General features: G+C 42.7%; 1 protein-coding gene and 1 pseudogene across 3 annotated transcripts in view; one reads left to right on the top strand and one right to left on the bottom strand.

The window, feature by feature from the left end:
• Window positions 1-25,790, top strand: part of FBXL2 (F-box and leucine rich repeat protein 2) — a 96,264-nt gene that overhangs the window by 64,573 nt on the left and 5,901 nt on the right. For 2 of the 3 annotated variants that reach the window (XM_004377343.2, XM_012555831.2), the window contains 8 exons: window positions 9,771-9,839; window positions 9,940-10,035; window positions 10,269-10,395; window positions 10,522-10,596; window positions 12,133-12,263; window positions 23,972-24,032; window positions 25,014-25,058; window positions 25,617-25,673. In XM_004377343.2, coding sequence (XP_004377400.1) covers window positions 9,771-9,839; window positions 9,940-10,035; window positions 10,269-10,395; window positions 10,522-10,596; window positions 12,133-12,263; window positions 23,972-24,032; window positions 25,014-25,058; window positions 25,617-25,673 — 661 coding nt within the window. Of the gene's footprint in view, window positions 1-9,770; window positions 9,840-9,920; window positions 10,036-10,268; window positions 10,396-10,521; window positions 10,597-12,132; window positions 12,264-23,971; window positions 24,033-25,013; window positions 25,059-25,616; window positions 25,674-25,790 lie in introns of those variants that run through there. The other variant, XM_023732241.1, reaches the window with a different exon arrangement.
• On the bottom strand, window positions 14,762-15,312 carry LOC105756322 (ferritin heavy chain pseudogene; annotated as a pseudogene).

The following is a 25,790-nucleotide window of genomic DNA, read 5'->3' as shown; positions in this document are numbered from 1 at the left end:
ACACACACACACACACACACACACACACACACACACACACACACACACACACACATTGGTGATATATATGTGTGTGTATATATATATGATATATATATATATAATTATATACATTACATATAAAACATGTGAAGACCGGATGACTGTGAGAAATAATGATGAGCGTGGTCAATCATGACTGCGAAGGAATCTTGTTACCCCTCCAGTTTTCAGCCACAGTCAGCTAGAACCAGCCTTGGCCTGTACTCTCGTCCTGCACGGTGTTTTGTGTTTCTTGCAAGGGGGGAGTTGGATAGTTGTTCAGCAAATACGTATTGAGGCCCCACTCCACAAGGCAATGGAGATACAGTGGTACATATCATATATGTAAATGATCATGTGTTTTTCTCTTAGTTCGTTAGTATGGTGGACTCCATTGATTGATCTTTGAATGTTAAACCAACTTTCCATTCCTGGAATAAACCCCACTTAAGTCATCATGTATTATGCCTTTTATGTCTTGTTGGATTCTGTTTGCTAAAATTTTGTTAAAATTTTTTACACTGATGTTCATGAGGACTGTAGTTCTATAGTTTTCTTGTAATGTCTTTGTTTAGGTATCAAGATAATTCTGGCCCCATAGAATGAGTTGGGAACTATTTCCTCCTTCAATTTTCTTGAAGATTTTATGTAGAATTTGTGTTATTTTTTCCTTAAATGTTTGGTAGAATTCACCAGTGAGGCCATCTGGGCCTGCATGTTTCTTTTTGGGAAAGTTTTTAAGTATAAATTCAATTTCTTTACTATATGTATAGCACTCTTTGGAGCCCTTGTGGCAAAGTGGTTAAGAGCTCAGGCTGCTAATCAAAAGGTTGGCAGTTCAAGTCCACCAGCTGCTCCTTGGAAACTCGATGGGGCAGTTCTGCTCTGTCCTATAGGGTCACAATGAGTCGGAATGGACTCGACAGCACTCAACAATAACATAGCACTCTTCAAGTTATCTGTTTCTTCTTGAGTGACCTTTGGTAGTGTCTTTCAAGGGAGTCATCCATTTCATCTGCGTTCTTGAATTTATTGGCATAAAGTGGTTTATAATCTCTTATTATCTGGAATCTACAGTGATACCTCCTGTCTCATTCTCAGTGTTGGTACTTCGTGTCGTCTTCTTCCCCACCCCCTATCAGTCTGACTAGAGGTTTATTAATTTTATTGATATTCTCAGATAGAACCAACTTTTGGTTTTATTGATTTCTTTTTGTTATTTTTCTGCTTTGTATTATTGATTTGCATTTTGATCTTTATTATTTCTTTTGTTTACTTTGGTTTTCATTTGGTCTTTTCTAGTTTCTTAAGGTACAAGATGAGATCTTTGATTTGAGAACTTTTTTCTTTACTAAAGAGGGAGTTTAGTGCAATAAATTTCCTCTGAGGTACTGCTTTAGCAGCATTCCTCAAATTCTAGTATGCTGTGTTTTCATTTTCATTCACTTCAAAATGCTTCCTAATTTCCCTTTTGATTTCTTCTTTGACTCATGATATTTGGAGATTTTTCAGATATCTGTATGTTACTGATTTCTAATTTAATTCGATTGTGATCAGAGAGGGGGTAGTTAACGACAACACCTTATTCTTGGTTACCTGCGGAATGTCACGGGTGGCTCCTGCCCGGTTATTCCCAGGAATTCGCCATTTGGGCAGGGCCCTGGAAAACACTCTGGGAATTTAGATGGTGCATTAGAGTAGCACATGTAGATGCCCATCAAAAGAACCCCCTTCCTGAATTGGGAGGCGATTGGGATCAGCAAGTGGACTTGTTGGCAGGCTCACGTGAGGTGGCAAATTGTACCTATTTGATGAGTGAAAGTGGAGGAAATGCAGCAGTGAACAGACAGGCTGAGTGTGGACATGTTCCACTGGCATCCATTGACCTAGGCCATGGGGTAGGGAGGAGAGAGAGAAAGAGCTGGCTGGTCAGAAATGCAGGGAGCTGTGTGGACTCCTGAGCTTACGGGTGGTGCCCTTTGCCCTAGCCCATGGGGGCTAGGGATGAGAGATAGAGAGAAAGGGCTGGCTAGTCAGAAGTGCAGGAAGGTGTGTGTGAACTCCAAGCCTACAGCTGGTACTCATTATGACCTAGCTTGGATGGCTGGGGATGAGCTGACCAGAATCCAGCTGAATGAAGAGAAAGATGTTTGACGTCATGAGCTGGTGTAGATTGCTGCAATTTGATGGCTTGCTCTGGACTGGACTTTGAATGTGGATGCAGATGCTCAAAATTCCAGCTGGAACAGAAGATTCTTCAAGGCCAAGGAACGTGCTTGCCTCCTCAGTACTGGTTTGATACGGATGGACAGTTTAAACATTGGCTGTCTAAAACGGGGGCAGATAAAGGCATGCAGTAGCTGGCTTACACGCTTTCATGGGTGTGCTTACACTCAACAAGAGGGGGACAAGGGTGGGTCCCCACTGAATAGACTCCTCTTTTCCTAATGGGTCTGGGGAAGAGAGGGTGGGGGGTGATGCTGATAGGATTATATGATTCATGTATGGTGCTGATTGTTAACAGGGTTACCTGTGATTGTAAAAACTGTACTGTAGGAGTTGTAAGTGTGAAATAGTGGACTGGGGGGAGGCAGTGCTGGGCTAGAGTACAGTGGCTGAACCTAAAGTCCCTTAAAGGTTTTGCTATGCTGATACCTTGTGAGGCTCAGAGCAAGGGAATAATCTTCTCTCAGTTAAATTTTATCAGAGGCCAGAAACGGTTTGATGGGATGAACTTTGGGAGAACCTGACCAGATCAGGTGGATACCGGCTGCAGACCTGACTGGCTAGTACCTGAGTAACTTCACCCTGAGGAGTCTTTACCCTATTGAAGGATTAGTTGTTAATGGCCTTTTTGGACTGGTAAAATGATTGGGAAGGGGAAGTTAATCCTTCAAGTATGAAAGGGCCAATGGCTAGAAGAGCCAGGATGGGGGTGGGGGGCTGTGGTGCAGTGAATTCCTTAATAAATACGGCCCTTCTAGCCGTATTCTTTGGTCTTGCGCCTGACTCAAGCCGTGGTTTTATCAGTCGCCTCATGCATGTGAAAACTGGGCAATGAATACGGAAGACTGAAGAAGAATTGATGCCTTTGAATTATGGCGTTGGTGAAGAATATTGAATATACCATGGACTGCCAAAAGAATGAACAAATCTGTCTTGGAAGAAGTCCAGCCAGAATGCTTTTTAGAAGCAAAGATGGTGAGACCTCGTCTCACATACTTTGGACATGTTATTAGGAAGGATCAGTCCCTGGAGAAGGACATCATGTTTGGTAAAGTAGAGGGTCAGCGCAAAAGAGGAAGACCATCAACAAGATGGACTGACACAGTGGCTGCTCAAGCATAACAACGATTGTGAGGATGGCACAGGACCAGGCAGTGTTTCTTTCTGTTGTACATGAGGTTGCTATGAGTTGGAATCGACTTGACGGCACCTAACAACAGCAGCAATAGTCTTTGTAACTCCCACCAAATGACTGGGTGGGACTATGCAAATGAGGTGTACAGAACCCTAAAAGGGGATTGGTCAGTTTTCCGACTTTGCTAGGCTTAAAGGGAGACACAGAGAGCAGGAGGTGTAACATGTAAGACAGAGAGGGCGAGCTGAACACCAAAAACGATGAGAAATGGCGGCAGCAGAACCAGGAGACGATGCGGTGGACTTTGTGGCCCATGGCATGAGAAAGCTTAGCACCTTTGGGCAGGAGGCTTGCAGGTGGAGTAAGGTGCCTCCTGGCATTTGATGGAGCTAGGTTTGCCAACCCATGGAGCTAGAGCTGAGCGCCTTCGGGCCGAGGCTTACTGGCCGAGTGGGTGCCTCTGCGTACTTATTGGCAGAGCTAATAGAGCTCTGTAACCCTTGCCCAAGCAGAGCAGAGGCCAAAGGGCCAGAGAGAGAGGTGTCCGTGGGCATGACTGAAAAGACGATAGGAAGAACTGTATTCTGAGCATTCCTGAACCTGAAATGTAAACTGTTACTTCCCTAATAAATACCATAAGCATGAGTATGGTCTGTGAGTTGTGTGTGGCCATTGCAGTGAATTATCAAACCCAACAGAGAAGTAGAGAGTACCGTGGGAGGGACAGATGGTGTCAGAATTGGTAAAGACGGCAGAGAGAGGAGGTATGTCTGACCTCCACCTCATGGCAATCAGCCTTGGGCTGTTGATCTTGATTCTCCTTACCCCTTGTGAAGTTAGAGGAGGTCGGATGCCTCCGCCATGCCATTTTTACAGACCTGAATCCTTTTAATTTTATTCAGACTTGTTTTATGGCGTATAATATGGTCTATCTTAATAAATGTTCCAATTGCACGTTAAAAGAATGTGTATTCTGAAGGCCCCAGGTGGCACGAACGGTTTGTGCTCGACTGCTTACCTAAAGGTTGGCAGTTCAGATCCACCCAGCAGTACTGCAGAAGAAAGCCCTGGTGATCTGCTTCTGTAAAGATTACAGCCAAGAAAACCCTATGGAGCAGTTCTATTTTGTAACACATAGAGTTACCAGGAATCAGAATCGACTTGATGGCAGCTAACAACGACGACAAAATGTAGGAGGTTAAATATGAAAAGAATGTGTATTCTGTTGTCGGGTAGAGTGTTACATAAATGTCAATTAAGTTGTTTGATAGTGTTGTTCAAGTTGTCTGTACCTTTACTGATTTTCTGTCTGCTTGTTCTGTTGAATATGTTCTATCAGATATGAGATGAAATATATGCCTATAATTATGGATTTGTCTGTTTCTCCTTGAAATCTGATTACTTTTTGCTTCATGTAATTTTTTTTTTTTTTTTTTGCCATTTCAACCATTTTTTTTTTTATTGTACTTTAGATGAAGGTTTACAGAGCAAACAACTTCCTCATTAAACAATACATATATTGTTTTGTGACATGGGTTGCCAACCCCACAACATGTTAACCCTCTCCCCTTCTCGACCTTGGGTTCCCCCATTACCGGCTTTCTTGTCTTTTCCTGCCCTCTCGTCCTTGCCCCTGGGCTGGTGTGCCGCTTTAGTCTCGTTTTGTTTTATGGGCCTGTCTAATCTTTGGCCGAAGGGTGAACCTCAGGAGTGACTTCAGTACTGAGGCATAAGGGTGTCCAGGGCCATACTCTTGGGGTTTCTCCAGTCTCTGCCAGGCCAGTAAGTCTGGTCTTTTTTTGTGAGTTAGAATTTCGTTCTACATTTTTCTCCAGCTCTGTCGGGGACCCTCTATTGTGATCCCTGTCAGGGCAGTCAGTGGTGGTAGCTGGGCACTATCTAGTTGTGCTGGACTCAGTCTGGTGGAGGCTGGGGTAGTGGTGGTCCATTAGTCCTTTGGACTAATCTTTCCTTTGTGTCTTGGTTTTCTTCCTTCTCCCTTGCTGCAGACGGGGTGAGACCAGTGGAGTATCTTAGATGGCCGCTCACAAGCTTTTAAGACTGCAGGCGCTACTCACCAAAGTAGAATGTAGAACGTGCTTCATGTATTTTTAAGCTGTTACTAGGTATATGTCATGGTTTGAATTATGTCCCCCAAAAAACGTGTGTATCAATTTGGCTGGGCCATGATTCCCAGAATTGTGTGGTTGGCCTCCATTTTGTGATTGTAATTTTGTGTATAAGAGGATTAGGGTAGGACTGTAATACCACCCTTACCCAGGTCACATCCCTGATCCAATGTAAAGGGAGTTTCCCTGGGGTGTAGCCTGCACCACCTTTTGTCTCTCAAGAGATAAAAGGAAAGGGAAGTAAGCAGAGAGTTGGGGACCTCATACCACCAAGAAAGCAGTGCCAGGAGCAGAGCCTGTCCTTTGGACCCGGGGTCCCTGTGCGGAGAAGCTCCTCGTCTAGGGGAACAATGATGAGAAGGCCGACAGAGAGAAAGACTTCCCCTGGAGCTGATGCCCTGAATTTGGACTTTTAGCCTACTTTACTGTGAAGAAATACATTTCTCTTTGTTAAAGCCATCCACTTGTGGTATTTCTGTTGTAGCAGTACTAGATGACTAAGACAGTATATAAACATTTAGGATTGTTATGTCCTTGTGATGAACTGACCACTTTTTTATTTCATTTATGCTATGGCCTTCTTTTATTCTCGTAGTATCTTTGCTCTGAGATCTACTTTGTCTAGTATTAATATAGCCACTCCAGCTTTCTTTTGATTAGTGTTAGCACAGTATATCTTTTTCTTTCCATCCTTTTACTTTTAACTTTATATTTAAAGTTTGTTTCTTGTTATTAGCGTATGGTTGAGTTTTGCCTTTTTAACCAGTCTGACAAGTCTGCCTTTTAAATTTGGTGTTCAGACCACTTATATTTAATGTGATTATTGACAGCAGTTAACAACAGCAACAAGAGTGTTTAAATCTATCTTGCTGTTTGTGTTCTATTTCTCCTGTACATTCTTTTCTTCCCTTTTTCCATCTTCTTTTGAATTAACTGAGTATTTTTGTGCTTTCATTTCATATTTTTTTTTTTTGGAATTATGAGCTGTAACTCTTTGTTTTGTAATTTTAGTGGTTAGTTTAGGTTTCAAGGCTGTGACCTTTCAGAAGCAGATTGCCAGGTCTTTCTTCCAAGGCACTTGGGGGGTTTAAACCATCAACCTTTTGGTTAGAAGTTGAGTGCTTAACCATCTGCACTATGCATGGACTCCTAGGGTTTACAGTGTGCATCTGTAACTTACCACAGTCTACCTTGAGATTATACCATCTCACTTCCATTGCTGCCTGCTCAGCCTTTATGCTATTGTTGTCGTACACTTTTAGTTCTGCATATGTTACGAACTCCACACTAGACTTTTAGTGTATTTGTTTTCAAAGTCAAATATTTTTGAAGAGATTTAAATAGTAACTAAAAAATCCTACATACCCACGTAGGTACCATTTCCAGTATTCCTCATTTCTTTGTATAGATAACATATTTTCTCCTGGTATCTTTTTCTTTTTGCCTGAAGAACTTTTTTTTTTTTTTTTTTTTTTTTTAAATACTTCTTATAGTGTGGATCTGCTGGTGATGAATTCTTTCAGGTTTTTTATGTCTGAAAAAGTCTTTATTTTTCCTGCATTTTTGAAAGATATTTTCACTGAGTATAGAATTTTATGTTGACAGTTTTTTTTTAAACTTCAGTATTAAAGATGTTGCCCCATTGTCTTCTTGTTTGATTGTTGCCAGTGAGAAATCTGCTCTCATCCTTCTTTGTTGCTCTGTACAAAACATGCCTTTTTACTCTGACTTTTTAAAAGATTATCTCCTTATCATTAATTTTGAGCAAACTGATTATGATTGTGCCTTTGTGTAGTTTTCTTCATTTTTCTCATACTTGGAGATTGAGTTTCTTGGATCTGTGTGTTTATAGTTTTCATGAGATTTATAAAACTTTTGGCCATTATTCAGATATTTTTTCTCTTCCTCTCCTCCCCCATCTCCTCTTCTTTGGAGAGTCTAATTACTGTATTTTTATGCAAATAATATGTGCCTTCTACATTTGTTTGCCAACTACACCCTTCCCCCCGTGAGTATTTTCATAAGCACCACTCCACCAATTATTTTTCACGTGTCGCTGTTAAAAAAAAAAAAGTATAGCACACTTATGAAAATACCTTGCAGTGAGAAGGCTCAGTTGGCAAACAAACGTAGAAGACTGAGTGTTATTTGGGTAAAAATATGGTACGTTTATACGTATGTTACTTGCTGTTGTCCCACAGTTCAGTGATGTTCTCTTCTTTTTCTACCTCTCTCTGCATTTCCTTTTGGATAGTTTATTGCTATGTCTTCAAGTTCACTAACCTTTTCTTCTACAATGTCTAGTTGGCCGTTAATCCCATCTAGTAAGATTTCATCTTAGCCATTGTGGTTTTCATATCTAAAAGTTCAATTTGGATCTTTTTTATATCTCCCATGTCCCTACATAACATGCTTAATCTTTACTCTGGCTTCACAGAACTATATTTTATGGAACACGGTTATAATAACTTTTAATGGCCTTGTCTGCTCTTTTTAACATCTGTCAGTTCTGGATCGATAGATTGAGTGTTGCCCTCGTTATGGATGTATTCTCCTTCTTCTTGGTGCGTGCACATTAATTTTTGGTTTGATGCCTGACATTGTGAAGTTTACTTTGTTGGGTGATGAATATTAGGAAGACCAAAGAAGAATTTACATCTTTGAATTATAGTGTTGGTGAAGAATATTGACTATACCTGAACTGCCAGAAAAATGAACAAATCTGTCTTGGAAGAAGTACAGTCAGAATGCTCTTTAGAAGCAAGAATGGTAACACTTTGTCTCACATACTTTGGAGATGTTATTAGGAGGGACTACTCCCTGGAGAAAGACATCATGCTTGGGTAGAGGGTCAGTGAAAAAGAGGAAGACCCTCCATGAGATGGATTGACACAGGGGCCACAACAGTGAACTCAGGCATAACAACAATTGTGAGGATGGCACACAACCAAGCAGTGTTTGGTTCTGTTGTACACAGGGTTGCTGTGAGTCGGAACTGACTTGATAGGACCTAACATCAACATCAGTATTCTTGAGTTTTGTTCTGGGATGCAGTTAACTTACTTAGGAATAATTCCCTACAGGTTTTGCTTTTAAGATTTGTTAGATGGGACCAAAGCAGTGTTGAGTCTAGGGAGAATTGTGCACCACTCCTGAACCAAGACTCTATTAAGTGCCCTACCCAGTGCCCCATGAATTACGAGGTTTTTCACTCTTGATTGGTGGGGTTCGGCACTGTTCCTGACCTTGAGTGAGCTCTGGCTGTTGTTCCCTCTAACGCTTTTGGTTGGTTCTTTCCCCGGCCTTGAGTAGTTTTCTCACATGCATGCACTAATCAGTACTCTGCTGAACTCTTGAGGAGACACTCTGCAGATCTCTGGAGCTCTCTGTCTGTGCAGTTCTCTCCGCTCCAGCATTCTCCTTTGCTAATTCTAGCTGCCTTGATCTTTCTAGGTAGCTGCATCTCCTCAACACAAGGAGTCCACCAGGCTCCACCTTGGCTCCCCTCCCTGCACCGCACAGAGCAGAAGGAGCAGACAAGGGTGACAGGGTGGTCTAAGGACAGATTTTGGAGGCTTTTGAATAACACACAGTAGAATCAGGATTGATCCTATCAGATATGCTAGCTGCATTTCAGGAAGATGCAGATGGCATCAGCCAGCCCTTGCTGAGTATGCTAATCAGTGAGTGGCAAGTAGGGAACGTTTGATTTTCTGCTTCTGGCCTTACTACCAAACAATCATTGAGAAAGGTGCCCTTCTTACCTCCATGTCCTCACCAGTAAATGTATGCATCTTGATGTTGATCAACTACTGTCCCATATCACTGGCCAGAGATGGATTCTCTAGAAAGTCTCCATGGTAACCAAGTGACAGCATGGCACAGTACAAGAAAGATTTGGCCCTCTCACTTCAAAATAATTTTTCTGTAGAAAGGAACAGGGAGCGAGGCCTCAGTTCTCAGACGACTCAGCAAGATGTGGGTAAAGGAGAGTCAGGACCTAGGTAGTCAGTCTAGAGCCTTGCTTCTCTGAGTGAGGGGCCTGGGCTAGCAGCACTGGGTCACCTGGGAGCTGCTTAGAAAAGCATCCTGCACCAGATCTGCTATCAGAATCTGCACTGTGACAGGAGCCCCAGATGATCTGCATGTTCATTAAGGTTTGAGAACCACTGTTCTGGGTGTGGACACATGCCCTCTAGTGCCTGCCCAGCACCTTGCATCACTCCTGAGGGAGTTTTAAAAATGTCTTCTCATTTTAGGACCTTTGCACAGAACTGCCAAAACATTGAACATTTAAACCTCAATGGATGCACAAAAATCACTGACAGGTAAGTAGTGTGGATTAGTTTGGTGACTAGATAGCCACAGGGAGAGTGAAGGGAAAGAAACGTGGTTGAAAATATCTTTAGTTTGTCTGCTGTTTTACAGCACATGTTACAGCCTCAGCAGATTCTGTTCCAAGCTGAAACACCTGGACCTGACCTCCTGTGTGTCCATTACAAACAGCTCCTTAAAGGGCATCAGGTACGTGTGCCCGCTGTTTGTGGTGAAGAGAAATAATTCACCAAACTGTGAATATTCTGGGGTGTATGGAACCTTCCTGATGGTCCCATTGGAGCAGGAAGTGGGCAACTCGGACAGGTCATGTGGGTGCTCTTCCCCCTGAATTACTCATGATGTACTGAACTCAAAGTCAGTAATGAACTCTACAGGATAGACTGCACGTGGGTGATTTTGTTTTGTTTTTGTTGTCTCAGTGAGGGCTGCCGAAACCTGGAGTACCTGAATCTCTCTTGGTGTGATCAGATCACAAAGGACGGCATCGAGGCACTGGTGCGAGGCTGTCGAGGCCTGAAAGCACTGCTTCTGAGGGGCTGCACTCAGGTACCAAGGGGTCAACACGGCTGCGTTCATCTCATGGGTGAGGTGTGGGGACTTCACCAGGGAACTTGGCTGTCACATATCCCTCACCCAGATTGCATTTCTCTTCTGTTTACTCTGTTCGCTTAGTTAGAAGACGAAGCCCTGAAACACATTCAGAATTACTGCCACGAGCTTGTGAGCCTGAACTTACAATCCTGCTCAGTAAGTAGCATGCCTTTTCTGTGAGCGCCGTCCTATTCTGTGTTCTCTCCCTCGGGAGTCTGCTCTGGGCACCGCTGTGAGCACCCCAGGCAGGTGACGTCGTGGGAGTGGCCACACTCACCACACCCACCTCTTACTCTGTGCCCTTAGATGACCCAGTAATCTGCCACGGGATGAAAGAACAACAACAAAAAGGCATTACACTCAGCACCAAGCCTCTGACATTTCCCCTAAAAATAATGTAGATTGGGGTCTTGGTGTTTTTAACCAGTGTTAGGAAAGATGTCAAGAATGTACTGAAGTAGCCACTAACTAGTTGTAAGACTTGGACAATTCATGACAAGGTCTCAAGGTCTTTTTTTTTCCACTTATAAATTGAGGATAATGATACCTCTCACATTTTCTCAGTGGCTAAAAATGAAAAAACCAAACCTATTGTCGTCGAGTCAATTCCGACGCATAGCAACTCTATGGGACAGAGTAGAACTGCCCCCATAGGGTTTCCACGGAGTGGCTGGTGGATTCGAACTGCCGACCTTTTGGTTAGCAGCCAAGCTCGTAACCACTGCACCACCAGGGCCCCAAACATGATATAACAGACGTGAAAATGCTTTGACAAGTAAAGGGTGTATGCTAAAGCAAAGAGCGTTAGCCTGTGAGAGACTGTTGCTCCTTCTTCATTGTTATTGTAAATATCGATCATGGAAAAGCACATATGCTACATCCTACTGGGCTTCTCAAGGGGAACGAAGATTTTCAGAAAGGCAAGAGAAAATTCCTTGCATTCAGCTTTTAATTAATAACTCGTGAATGTTTAGATTCCCTGATGGTGAGTGAGAATAGAGAAACTGTTTCCTGGACAAATTTTGCCCTTATCGACCTGCTCTGTTCAAAAACAGGACCTTGAACTGCGTGTAAGATGGCGGTGGCGGATGGCTTGAGATATAATTTCTATATGAATTAGTATATTTAAGTATTATTTTGACCCTTCATGGCTAAGTTAATAGAATTCTAAGCCATTTATCAATAATTTAGTGATTGATTTAATTTTACTATTTTCCAAAATATGAGGAAATAATTATATTTTGTAAATAATGTAATAAAAAATATAGTATTATAAATATTTTTTATATGGTGGATATCTAGAGCATTAATTTGTAGAAAAATTGAAACAAAAGATAATATGCCACTTAGCTACGCAAGTCTTCACGAGATCTTAATTTCATCTGATTTTTAACATAATTTTTTGGATTGTTCCCCCCCCCCTCCAAAAACTCTGTATCTGTTTTGTTGACACTCAGGGTCAGGGGAGGGCAATGAAATCTTAAGTTTTCACTTTTCCTTAGTAATGCTGGAATATTTTCAAGTTGTTCCAAGGTGGCACGGAGACATCTCTGCCCCCTACTTTATTGTGTGTAAATTATTAGGATAAAATGCCAGGTAATGGCAGCCAAAACGAATTGACCACAGTAGATCCCATTTTTCTGCTCCTGTTTCAGAACTGACGGTTTTATTCCTGTGGTGTTTTTCCCCCAGCACATCACAGATGAAGGTGTAGTGCAGATTTGCAGGGGCTGCCACCGGTTGCAGGCTCTCTGCGTTTCTGGGTGCAGCAACCTCACGGACGCTTCTCTCACGGCCCTGGGTCTGAACTGCCCGAGACTTCAGTGAGTACGCCAGGCCTTTCCCTTCACTGCTCATAGCTTGGCTGGACTTGGAGTGTGGCTGGGCTAACCAGAAGGGCTTTCTGCAGGAGGATGTGGCCTTGAAGGATATGCAGGAGGAGGTGGCCTTGAAGGATCTGCAGGAGGAGGTGGCCTTGAAGGATATGCAGGAGGAGGTGGCCTTGAAGGATATGCAGGAGAGGAAAGGCTTGCCAGCAAGTGGCATAGGTGATGGTGGTGGTGGCTAGCTTTTGTTGGGGGTGGGGGAAGTTCATTTAGGGCTGGACCCAGAGATTAGTACAGTATTCCCCCCCAGTGAATCTGAGCCTTAATTTCTTGATGGATTTCGTACATTAATCCACCTGCATGCCTCATCCTGGATTACACTGCGCATCGGTGTGATCTGATAGCCCTCGTTGAACAGAGTGATTGGCCCACATCCACGTATCACTAGTTTCTCCTCTAAACCTACTGCTAAATGAGCAGAAAAGGAGGAAAAGTCATGACTGCCTTCATATTTATCATCTCCCCCCCTAGCAGGAAGAAAAAAATTTGTTTTAACCAATAGTGATTGATTTTCCGATTCTCTGGATAAGTTATCGTATCTAGTTCCTGTTACACCAAGTCAGTTCCAACTCATGGCGACCCCATGTGTGTCAGAGTAGAACTGTGCTCCCCAGGGTTTTCAGTGGCTGATTTTTCAGAAGTAGATCACCAGGCCTTTCTTCAGAGGCACCTCTGGGTGGACTCGCACCTCCGTCCTTTCGCTCAGTAGCATGTTAGCCATTTGCACCGCCAAGAGACATCACGTCTTTAGTAGCTGTGAATATAAAACTTTAACAGGAAGAACAGTACTAATAATAATCAACATCGGTCATGCTCATGTCTGTTCAGGCCCTGGGCTTGGCCCTTGATCAGCGTTGTTTCATTTAATCCTCACTGTGTCTCCTGAGTTTGGTACTTTCATTCTCCTCTGTTTCACAGAGGACAAACTGAGGTTCACATAAAATTACATAACTTATCTTGGGTCATATGATGAGTAAGAAGTAAAACTACAATTCAAACCAGTAGGGTTTATCTGCTGGGCCAATAGTCTTAACCCATATACAAGAAGCAGGAAAGAAACTACTTGTTTTCTTATTCTTTACTCAGCAGTAAAACTGATTTTTTCTCATATGTATGCCAGTTACATACTGGTTTTTTTAGATAGAATTTATATAAAATTAACCATTTTAACTATTTTAAATTGTACAATTCAGTGGCTTTAAGTATATTCACAATATTGTGCTATCATCCCCACTGTCTAATTGCAGAACATTTTCATCACCTCAAAAAGGAAGTTCTTACCCATTAAGCAGTCACTTCTCATTCCCCTCTTTCCCCAGGCCCTGTTGTAGTTAGGTGCCATCGAGTTGGTTCCAACTCATAGCAACCCAGTGTATAGCAGAACAAAACACTGCCTGGTCCTGCACCATCCTCACAATCCTTGTTATGCTTGAGCTCCTTGCTGCAGCCGCTGTGTCAGTCCATCTCATTGAGGGTCTTCCTCTCTTTTGCTGACCCTCTACTTTACCACCAAGAGTGATGTCTTTCTCCAGGGACTGATCCCTTCTGATAATGTCCAAAGTATGTGAGACGAAGTCTCACCATCCTCCTGTCTAAGGAGAATTCTGGCTGTGCTTCTTCCAAGACAGATTTGTTCGTTCTTCTGGCAGTCCATGATATAGTCAGTATTCTTCACCAACACCATAATTCAAAGGCATCAATTCTTCTTCGGTCTTCCTTATTCATTGTCCAGCTTTCACACACATATGAGGTGATTGAAAATGCCATGGCTTGGGTCAGGTGCACCTTAGTCCTCAAAGTGACATATTGGCTTTTTTATACTTTAAAGAGGTCTTTTGCAGCAGGCTTGCCCAGTGCAACACATCATTTGATTTCTTAACTGCTGCTTCCATGCGTGTTGATTGTGGATTCAGATAAGCTGAAATGCCAGCCCTTGGCAACCACTGGAGAGGGCCTGGTGGCACAGTGGTGTAAGCCCTCGGCTGCTAACCAAAAGGTCGATGGTTGGAACCCACCAGCCACTCCTCAGGAGAAAGATGTGGCAGTCTGCTTCCGTAAAGATTTACAGCCTTGGAAACCCTATGGGCTGGGATCAAGTCAACAGCAATGGGTTTTGGTTTTTCTTAGGCAACCAGTAATCTCTTTTCTGCCCCTATTGATTTGCCTGTTTGGGACATTTCATATACCATATATTTATGCAAAGAACACGTGCCTTCTGCATTTGTTTAGCAATGTCATTTTTAAGGATAGTTTTGCTAGACATAGAATTTTTTTGGGGGGGTGGGGGAACAAAATTACTTTATTTGAAGGAATGAAAGAACTTAAGTGGATGTTTCGGTACAATTTATAGAAAAGGTAAGGTAAACCCTGCATGCATGCGCTGTCCCGGTGACACGGAAGTCACCCCTGTGGCTATGGGGAAGCCAGGCTAAAGCTTAGCTGTCTCCATCACTGTCTCCCAGGGTGTGCGTCTCAACGAGATACTCTGCCAGGACAGATTCCGGGGCTCCCATCTTGCGCAAGTTGGTTACATAGTCACCCAGTTCTTTGATGGATTTCACCTGCTCGTGTAGGTAATGAGTCTCAGTGAAGTCACACAAATAGGGGTCATTCTTGTCAGTGGCCAGTTTGTGCGGTTCAGTAGTGACTGATTCACGCTTTTTTCCAAGTGTAACGCACACTCCATTGCATTCAGCCTGCTCTCCCAGTCATCACAGTCTGGTTTCTTGATATCCTGACGGAAGACTCTGCCACCTCGTTGGTTCTGCAGCTTCATCAGCTTCTCAGCATGGTCCCTCACCTCGTGAGATTGGTGAAAAAAATATTTGGCAAAAATCTTCAGAGCCCCATCATCACAGTTGCAGTAGTAAGACGTGGACAAGTAGACATAGGAGGTGTAGAGCTCCAGGTGGATCTGGCAGTTGATGGCGGCCTCCGAGTCCTGATTATAGTTCTGGTGTACTTGCAAGGGGGATACGGTCATCATGGTGGCGGTTGAGGAGAGGCAGGAGCAGCTGTGAGGCACTGGAGCGGAGGTGGCCTTGGCACGTCCGAGGGTGCTGTTGTGAGGAGGTGGTGGAAGGCTGGCTGGGAGCAGCCAGTTGAGGGAAGGTTGGCAAGCGCCAGGTTCCATTCAAGCACTGTTGAAGCAGGAGTCCACGGTGACGCTGCAAAGAATGTCTCCAGATATAGAATTCCTGGTGAACAGTTTTTTGTTTTTGTTTTTCTTCTTTCAGCACTTTGAATATGTCATCCCACTGCCTCTGGCCTCCAAGATTTCTGATGAATAATTATACTGAGTATTTATTGTATATTATGAGTCTTTTCTGTCTTTCTGCTCTCAAGATTCTCTTTGGTTTTCTATAGTTTTATTATAATATGTCTTAGTGTGAATCTCTTTGAGTTTATCCTACTTCGAGTTTTTTGAGCTTCTTGGATGTGTAGATTCATGTCTTCAAATTTAGGAAATTTCATTCATTATTTCTTTAAATACTCCTTCCCCTTTTTCTCTCTGCTCTCCCTCTGGGACTCTCATTTTGCATATCTTGATATGCTTGATGGTATCCCACAGGTTTATTAGGCTCTATTATTTTTCTTTATTCTTTTTTCTTCTCCTCAGACTAAATAATCAGTTGCCCTATTTTCAAGTTTACTGATTCTTTCTTCTTCCTGTTCAGATCTGCTGTTTCAGTCCACTAGTTTTTCATTTCAGTTATTGTACTTTTCAGCTCCAAAATTTCTATTTGGTTCTTTTTTATAATTTCTGTCTCTTACTGATATTCTTGGTAAGACATCATTCTCATGATTTCCTTTAGTACTTTGTAAATGGCTTCCTTAGCTCTTTGAGCATATTTATATTCCAAAACAAAAAAGCAAACCCGTTTCTGCCAAGTTGATTCTGACTTATAGCAACCCTATAGGACAGAGTAGAGCTGCCCCACAGGGTTTCCAAGGAGCGGCCGGCGGATTCGAACTTCAGACCTTTTGGGTAGCGGCCAAGTTCTTAATATTAGTTGATTTAAAGTCTTTGTCTAGTAAGGTTAATGTCCAGGCTTCCTCAGAGACAGTTACTATGAATTTCTTTTTTGTTTTAAATAGTATATGGATGTGCAGTAAGAATCAACATGAATCTAGTCCTCAAAATGTGGGGATTGACTCCTCCTCCTGAAACGGAGGAAACTTTGCCTGTGCTTCACCTGCATGCCAGCTCAGATATAAGTAGCCCCAACAGAGCAGGGAAGAAAGCCTCAGGCATAACCAGAGGGCAACACCCGGCCCTGAAGGGGCCTTGCTGAATGTGGGTTTTCTGACTGAAAAATGGTTACAGAAACAGAGAAGGGAAGGGAGTAATAACTAGAGAGAGGGGACTGTGCCCCCAGGTTGAGAGACTGATTAGTGCTCAGTATATCACCTGAATGGCAGTGCCCGCTGGTGGACAGATGGACCACAGTGTGTTTCTAGTGTGTTTGGGAGGCATTGAAATTTGAAATCTAATATCTGAAACGTTTGAATCCTAGTTAAACCCAGAAGGGAGAAGGAGCTATCACAAAGAGGGGGAGGAAATGGTGAGCAAAGGCTGAAGGCTCTGCCTGCCTGAGAGTATTTTTTTTGCAGAAAGTAGTACAGGCAAAAACACCAAATACTGAGCAGAACTGAGAAAGTTAATACTTTTGAAAATTCCAGTTTCCCAACAAAAAATCACAAGACACACAAAGAAAAGAGAAACAACCGCCCATACAAAGAACATGATAAAAGGAGTGAAAGTGCATCTGTGGAAGACCGAATAATGAAAAGAATGGAAGAATATAATACAATGTTAAACATAATTAAAGAGTTAAGGGAAAACAGACAAAGATATAAAAGGAATAAGGAAAACAATGCAAGAATAAAATGAAGATTAAAAAAAGACATAAAGATAAACTGAACAGAAATATCACAAATGAATGGGACAATAACAAATGAGAAGCATGATGGAAGGATTTAATAACAGATTAATCAGGCAGAAGAAAGAAACAGCAAATTAGAAGATAAAATAGTTAAAATCGCAGAAGCTGAAGAGCAACAAGAATGGAGGCTCAAAGAGACTGAGCACAATTTAATGGAATTATGGGACAACATCAAGAAAACTAATATATACATCATGGGAATTCCAGAAGAAGATGAGAGAAAGGGACAGAAAGAGTATCTGAAGAAATAATGAGAGAAAATTTACCCAATCTGACAAAGGACATGAATCTACAAATCCAAGAAGCTCAAAGAGCTCCAGGCAGGATAAAACTAAAGAGAGCTACACCAAGACACATCATAATCAGGCTGTGAAAAGGTAAGGATAAAGAAAGAATCCTTAAAAAGTAGTGAGAGAGAAGCAATCACATAAAATGGATCCCCAATAAGATTAAGTGCCAGTTTCTCCTCAGAAACATTGAAAGCCAGAACGCAAAGGAATGGTACATTTAAAGTGCTAAAAGAAAAATAAAAGTCAACCAAGAATACTATACCCAGTAAAACTATCCTTCGAGAATGAGAATGAGGGTGAAATTAAGACATTCCCCGATAAACAGAAGCTGAGAGAGTTTATATCCACAAGACCAACCCCTACAAAAAATACTAATGGGAGTTCTGCAGAGTGGAAGGGAAAAGATACTAGGAAGTAATTCAAAGCCATATTTAAAAAGAAAGAGCTCTAATAAAGAGAAACGTATGCACAAGTATCAGGGTTAGTAATAAGGCATTCATGCTTGATAATTGTAATTGTTTTGTCCTTCATGCTTTTTAATGATAAATATGTAAAAAGCAAGGATAAAATTATGTTACAGGGCACATGAAATATAAAGATGTAATTAGTGATAACAACAGCAAAATGGAGGGGGAGAAGAATGGTATAGTTATAGAATTTCTTGTATATTACTGAAATTAAGTTGGTACCAACTTACCCTAAACAAACCTGTTGCCGTCAAGTTGATTCCAACTCATAGCGACCCCATAAGACAGAGTAGAACTGCCTCCATAGGGTTTCCAAGGAGTAGCTGGTGAATCTGAACTGCTGACCTTTTGGTTAGCAGCCGAGCTGCTTAACCACTCGGACACTAGGGCTCCTTACTCTAGGATGTTATAAATACAAGCTGTTAAATGGTAGTATTCATGGTAACCACTAAGAAAATATCTGAAATATATACACAAAAAGAAAGGAGAAGGGAACCAAAATAATTCACTACAATAAACAAACAAAAAACCACACAAGCAAGCAGTAGTAAAGGACAAAGACAAGGAAGGCTTAAGACACACAAAAAACAACAAAATGGCAGAAATAAGTCACTTCTTATCAGTAATTACAATGAATGTAAATGGACTAAATGCTCCAATCAGAAGGCAGAGCGTGGCAGAATGGATAAAAACCATGATCCAACTATATGCTGTTTACAAGAGACACACCTTAGACCCAAAAACACAAATAGGTTGAAAGTGAAAGGATGGAAAAAATAATCCATGCAAATAATAACCAAAGGAGAGCTGGGGTGGCAATATCAGACAACGTACACTTTAAGAGAAAATATGTGAGAAGAGATAAAAATGGACATTATATAGTGATAAAAGGGTCAGTTAATCAAGAAGATTTAACAATCACAAATACATATGCATACAATATTAGAGTGTCATACATTCTACCCCAGTACCCATGGATCATTCTCCAGGATAGACCACATGTTGAGTCACAAAGCAAGTCTAGATGAATTTTAAAAGATTGAAATCATACAAATTATTGTCTCTGACTACAAAGAAGTAAAGCTGGAAATATCGGGAAAAAAACTGGAAAATGCACAAACATATGGAAATTAAACGGCACACTGTTAAACTACCAATGGGTCAAGGAAGAAATCAAAAGAGAAACCACAGGTTTCTTAGAGTCAAATGAAAATGAAAGCACAACATACCAAAAATTACAGGATACAGTAGAGGCAGTTCTCAGAGGGAAACTTATGGAAATAAATGCCTACATGAAAAAAGAAAAAATCTCAAATCAACAGCCTAACTTGATAACTTGAAGAACTAGAAAGACAAGAGCAAACTAACCCTAAACCTTCCAGAAGAAAGGAAATAACAAGGATCAGAGCAGAAATAAAATCCCAAACAGAAAAACAATGGAGAATCAACAAAGCCAGAAGTTGGCTCTTTGAAAAATCAATAAAATTGACAAACTTTTAGCTAGACTGACAAAAGTAAAAAAAGATGCAAATAGCCAAAATGAGAAATAAGAGAGGAGACATTATAACTGACCTGACAGAAATAAAGAGAATTATGACAGAATATTATTAACTATATGGCTACAAACTGCATAAAACCAAACCTGTTGCCGTCGAGTTGATTCTGACTCATAGTGACCCTATAGAACAGAGTAGAACTGCCCTATAGGGTTTCCAAGGAGTGGCTGGTGGATTTGAACTGCTGACCTTTTGGTTAGCAGCTGTAGCTCTTAACCACTGCGCCACCAGGGCTCCATAACCTAGATGAAATGAGCAAAGTCTTTGAAGCCCACAACCTACCAAAACTGACATGAGAGGAAATAGAAAATCTCAACAGACCTATAATAAGTAAAGAGATTGAATCAGTGATCAAAAACCTCCTAACAACAACAGCAAAGTCCTGGACCAGATGACTTCACTGGGGAATTATACCAAGCATTTAAAGAAGAATTGACACCCAATCCTGTTAAAACTCTTCCAGAAGATAGAGAAGGAAGGAATACTCCCTAACTGATTCTATGAAACAAACACAACCCTGATACAAAAACAAGACACCACAAGAAAAAACTACAGGCCAATATCCCTTATGAATATAGATGTAAAAAATCCTCCATAAAACACCAGCAAACAGAATTCAACAGCATATTAAAAGCTAGGTCAGAGCTCACAAGTTTACAGTTAGAGATACTTCTCAGACATAACCAAACACCTTCAGAGATTGGTTTTCTGGGTTTGAAGGCTTAGGACCTTAGTCTCATGGGACAACTCAGTCAATTGGCATAATAGAGTTCACTACGTTCATGTTCTGCCTCCTGGTGAGGTGAGTTGAGTAGCATCTGGGGTCTTAAAAGGTTGCGAGCAGCCATCTAAGATACAACTGTTGGTCTCTACTCATCAGGAGCAAAAGAGAAAGAAGGAAACCATAGTCTCAGAGAAGAAACTAGTATACAGGGCTAGTAGCCTACATGAGCTGTGGCATCATCTAAACTGAGACCAGAAGAACTAGGTAGGTAGTGTCCAGTACCACTACCAACTGTGCTGATCAGGGCCACAACAGACAGACCCTGATAGAACAGGAAAAAAACGTGGAACAGCACTCAGATTCCCTGAGACTATCACCCTGAGATACTCCTTATACCTTGAACTGAAACTATCCCCTTGGTCACCTTTTAGCAAAATAAAGGATATTACCCATGAGTATGGTTCTCCATTAAAAAACCATCCAAATGAGACCAAAAGGTCAACAGTTTCTCTAAAGCAAAGAAGAGAAGTTAAGGGGCAGGGAAACCAGAGAACTGGAACTGGAAGGAGCAGAACACACTTAAAGAGAATGTTGACACATCATGAAAGATGTAACAAATGTCAGTGAATGGTTTGTGTAGAAATTGTTAAATGGGAACCTAAATTACTGTGTAAACTTTCACTGAAAACACAATAAAATATTATTAAAAAATAAATAAGTTTTGAAAAGGACACCATCCTTCAGATTGCCAAATAGGCAGACGTGAGCTGCAAGTTTGGGGAGTCCACGTGACACCACAACTTTCTGACCTGCTGGCCACAAATTTGGGGCTGCTTTCTCACTACCCCTTCAGGATGTCAACTGCAAGCTCAGCAATCCACGTGACATCCTTACTTTCTGACCTGCTGGCTCCCATCGTCTTTTGGGTTTGATAATTTGCTGGAACAACTCACAGGATTCACAGAGATTATACCGTATTTATGGCTACAGATATACTGTGATGGTTAAGGTTGTCTGTCCACTTGGCTGGGCCATGATTCTCAGTGGTTTAGCAGTTGTGATGTAGTTTGGCAGCTATGCAATGATGTGATCACCTACAGAATGAGATCTGATATAATGTAATCACCTCCATGATAAAATCTGCTATGAGCAGGCAGTCAGTTGAAAGGGAGTTTTTCTGGGGGTGTGGGCTGCATCCTATATATGTGGACTTTTTGGTGAAGCTCACTGGCTTTGCTTGCTCTGGATCCTGCAATTGACCTTCGGTTCTTGGAACTTGAGGTAACAGCTTACCTGCAGTCTTGGGATTCATCAGCCTCTGCAGCCTGTGAGCCAGTAGCCTGCCGTCTTACTTGCTGATCTTGGGATTCGTCATCCTTTGCAGCCTGTGAACCAGCGGCCTGCTGTCTTACCTGCTGATCTTGGGACTCATCAGCCCTGCAGCTACATGTCAGGAGAAGCCTCCAACCTGACCCACAGGTTTGGGACTTTACAGCCTCTACAACCGTGTGAGCCATTTCCTGGGTATAAGTCACCCTCTCTTTCTCGCTCTCTATATACACATGCTTCACTAGTTTTGCTTTTCTGGAGAACCCAGCCTAAGACAACATACTTGTGACTACAGATATAATCAAAAAGGATACAAAGGAAGAGACTCATAGGGTAAGGTCTGGGAGGGTTCCCAACATGGAGCTTCTATGTCCCAAGGGATGTGCTACCCTCTTGAGAGCAGATGTCCTCATCAGCCAGGAAGCTCTCTGAGCCTAGGTGTTCGAGACTTTTATCCACCAGTCCTGCATGATAGGCTAAATCATGCCTCCCGAGGCTAGTTGGTATCAACCTCCCAAGTGAGTCTTTTCTGGTCTAGCCAGCCCCAACTTGCCAGCACAAATTCTCAGGTATGGTCTGGAAGTCCTCAGTTATTTTAAGGGTTATTTCTCTGGAGCCAAAGACAAAGGCCACCTTTCTTAGGATGAAACTAGATTCTTTACTCCACAATAGGCCATACTTTCTTATTTCTTTGCATGCCTCATAATTTTTGTTGAAAACTGGACATTTTGATTATTATAATATGGTAACTGTGGGAATCAGATTCTTCCCTTTCCGCAAGGTTTTTCTTGCTATTTGTTAGTCGTTGTTTGTTTAGTGACTTGTCTATACTAATTTTTAAAATTCTATTTTTTGTGTGTGGCCACTGAAATCTCTGTCCCATTAGCTTGGTGGTGAGCTAGTGATTTAACAGAGATTTTCTTAAACTCCTGGAACCAAAAAAAGTCTCCAGTCTTTGCAGTTAATCTCTGTGTGTGTGTGTTGGTGCATGCCTTCCAGTCCTCAGCCAGGCAGTTTACAGCCCTGCTTTATCCTTCACTTCTGCTTGAGCAGAGCCTGGAGGTCATCCAGCAGTGATTACTTAGGACCTTCTGTTATTTTTTCAGCATGAGCCCAACCCTGGATATGTGTGTGGCCTTCTAAATTCCAAAGAATATGCAGGAGCCTTTCAAGGCCCTCCTCCCCTAAGTCATCTCATTTCTTAACCTTTCTTCACAGGTTTTGGTTCATCTATTATTTGTCCCAGTTGTTATCCCTGCCTCAGGTGACAGTGGCTAATACAGTTGCCTTTGAAGCCAACCCTGGCAGAGTTCCGAGTCAAAATAAAGGCAGACCCTTTCCGCTGGTCCTTTAGAGAGTGACCAGACAGGTCAAAACAAATAACCACAATATTTTGAACATAAGGTCCCTATTGCTCCCTCTGGCACTAGGAACCTGTACCAAGAATGCAGCCTTGTCTTCAGGGTTGCCACAGAGCTGGGGAGTAGGGAATGGTAGCAGGGTAGAGTTAAAACACCACAAAGTTCTCTGACCAAGACTCAGGTGTTTGTTTTGTTTTGTGATTAAGTGTTCCCCTAGTTGTTGTAAACTTTTGATTGAATTCTAGAGTTCCAAAAAAGTGGATTCTGACAGTTTTTGCCAGCTTATTCGTTGCTTTTGTGGTGGGACAGACTTTTGGAGTCCCCTACTCCACCATTTTCACTGACATCATCCATATCTTATGAGAATTACCTATTCTAGGTTTCCCCCCGCCCACTTTTCTTACTGTTGTGTTAGGGAAGATTCTAGATAATTTTGATATTTCTGCTCACTGAAGGAATCTTAGTGATCAAAACTGGCCAAAAAGGAGGTCAAAATTGTTGCTATAATGGAGTGTTTGACCTAAAAATGTTATTTAGGCATCCATCCCTGTTAAGTCTGGGTAATTGAGAATTTACCTGTTTTTCGCTGGCTTTTCTAGTTTCCTATAGGATACCTGGGAATTCTGTGAAATGCATTATATCTCAGAATGATTTTGTTGAATAGAAGTCAGTTTTAATTGTGTTTTCAAAGTCACCAAAAATTAGATATTTAAAAACAAAAAAAAATATGCTGATATTGTGGGAAGACTTCTAGATCTGCTGTCCACACTTCAGAGTGGGACTTTAGGACAAGTCACATTCCTTCCTAAGCCTCGTTCTGTCCAATAGGGACAATGTTTGCATCGACAGCTGTTACAAGAAGGAAGCGTATGTCAAAGAGATGAACAAAGCCAAGGGTGAGCATCATGAAATTCGTGTTTCCATTGTTAACCAGTCGGTACTTTTTCTCCCTTGCATCCCCCCACCACCTAGGATTTTGGAGGCTGCCCGATGTTCCCATTTGACTGATGCAGGCTTTACACTTCTAGCTCGGGTAAGGCATATATTAAATAAATGAATAAATAAAAACTGATTCACCTGCCTAATTCAAAGTGACTTGGAGTAGTTTTGGGGTGTGCAAAAAAACTATCTTCAGAAATGACAGGTGCCATGGCACAGTGGTTAAGAGCCTGGCTGCTAACTAAAAGGTTGGCAGTTCGAATCCACCAACCGCTCCTTGGAAACCCTATGGGGCAGTTCTACTCTGTCCTATAGGGTCGCTATTAGTTGAAATTCACTCAACAGCAACGAATTTGGTTTTCTTTTTTCGATTTATGTAGAAGAGAGCTCTCAGTGTGTGTTTTGTTTTTTCCAGTTGGTCAGAAATCTGAGGTCCTGTAGAGCCCGTAGAGGGTCCAGGCCTCATGCTCACTCGGACGGGTGTGAGCACCCTGAGAGGCGCCTCCTCTCTGGTGGGAGATGCCCAGTGTCCTTCCTCACATGGACCCCAGCCTGGCCCTCAGCCCCTTCCCTCTGCTGAGCTGGGCTTTGCCCTCTTGCTGCCTCCTACAGTACTGCCCTGCAAACACCAACCACTGTGGGCCCCTAGCTGCTCGGAAGCCCTGTCCTCCTCGGGGCCTTGACAACGTCTCCCACCCACCCACAGTGTGGCTGGACACCCCCTCCCAATGCTCCCTTCCAACATGGGCCTGGTTTCTTCACCCGTCCTACGGCTAACCTGGTGTTACATGCTGACAGGTGTGAGCCACCGGGAAGGTGTGGGCACCTTTCTGGGCTGAGCAAAGGGAATACAGCCCAGGGCAGCCACATTCTCATTTCCAGAGAAAATGTGACCCAAAGGGCACCCTGTGGCTCAGAAGTGCTGCTTCACAGGGTGGCTGCGGGAACACGACACACACCTTAACGGAAGAGAACAAGGACACTGGGCTAGGACTCGGGGACAGGGCAAGCTGGAGTGTCGCCCCACCCACCGACTGGCGTGGGGGGGTGGGGGCGGTCTCTTGGACTCTTTCAGAATTGCCGCGCCCTGGAGAAGATGGATCTTGAAGAATGCAGCCTGGTAAGTGGCTCCCTGACAGCCCTGCGGGGCGGCCCCGCACTCAGTGCCCGGATGGCCGAGCACAGCTAGTCTGACTCCTCAGGGCCCCAGTGTAGGTGGCAGGACATGGAAACCGTGAGGGCTGTGGCAGTGGGGGGTGGGAACTTCTGGCTATCCTGTCATCAGACAACTAGAGCAGAGAAGTTCGGGAGACCATCTTTTGCTAATTTTTTTTTTTTTAATGACTCATTTTTCATGGAACTTAAGGGAGAAATAAGCTTGTGTGTTTGGTGACAGAATGACTCCAGAGAGAAGATTCCTTCGAGGAGGGGGGCCCCCTCCTTGCCCACTCCTTTTTTGTCCCCTGTGGGGCACCAGAGGGGAGGCTGGAGAAGTTTTGCAGCTCCAGGACTGGGCCCATCTGAGGCCGCTGGTAAAGAGAGACGCTTCTGCCGAGCGTGCTTCAGATGCGTGTTTAATGACTTGATTCTCATGCTCAGATGCGCTTCTCCACCAAAGCCAGGACTGGTGCTCAGTTCTGGTTTGGAAACCACATTGACCCGGCACGTTTCTCTACAGATAACGGACAGCACGCTGACCCAGCTCTCCATCCACTGCCCTAAACTACAAGCCCTGGTGAGTCGGGGTCTTCTGTGATGTTAGTCACCCCTGAGGGATGACACGACCCTGTACCACAGCAACCTCTATAGGGATGACACGACCCTGTACCACAGCGACCTCTATAGGGATGAC

This window comes from Trichechus manatus, unplaced genomic scaffold (assembly GCF_000243295.1).
Source record: "Trichechus manatus latirostris isolate Lorelei unplaced genomic scaffold, TriManLat1.0 scaffold00049, whole genome shotgun sequence".
NCBI lineage: Eukaryota > Metazoa > Chordata > Mammalia > Sirenia > Trichechidae > Trichechus > Trichechus manatus.
This window is presented reverse-complemented; position numbering and strand designations above follow the sequence as displayed.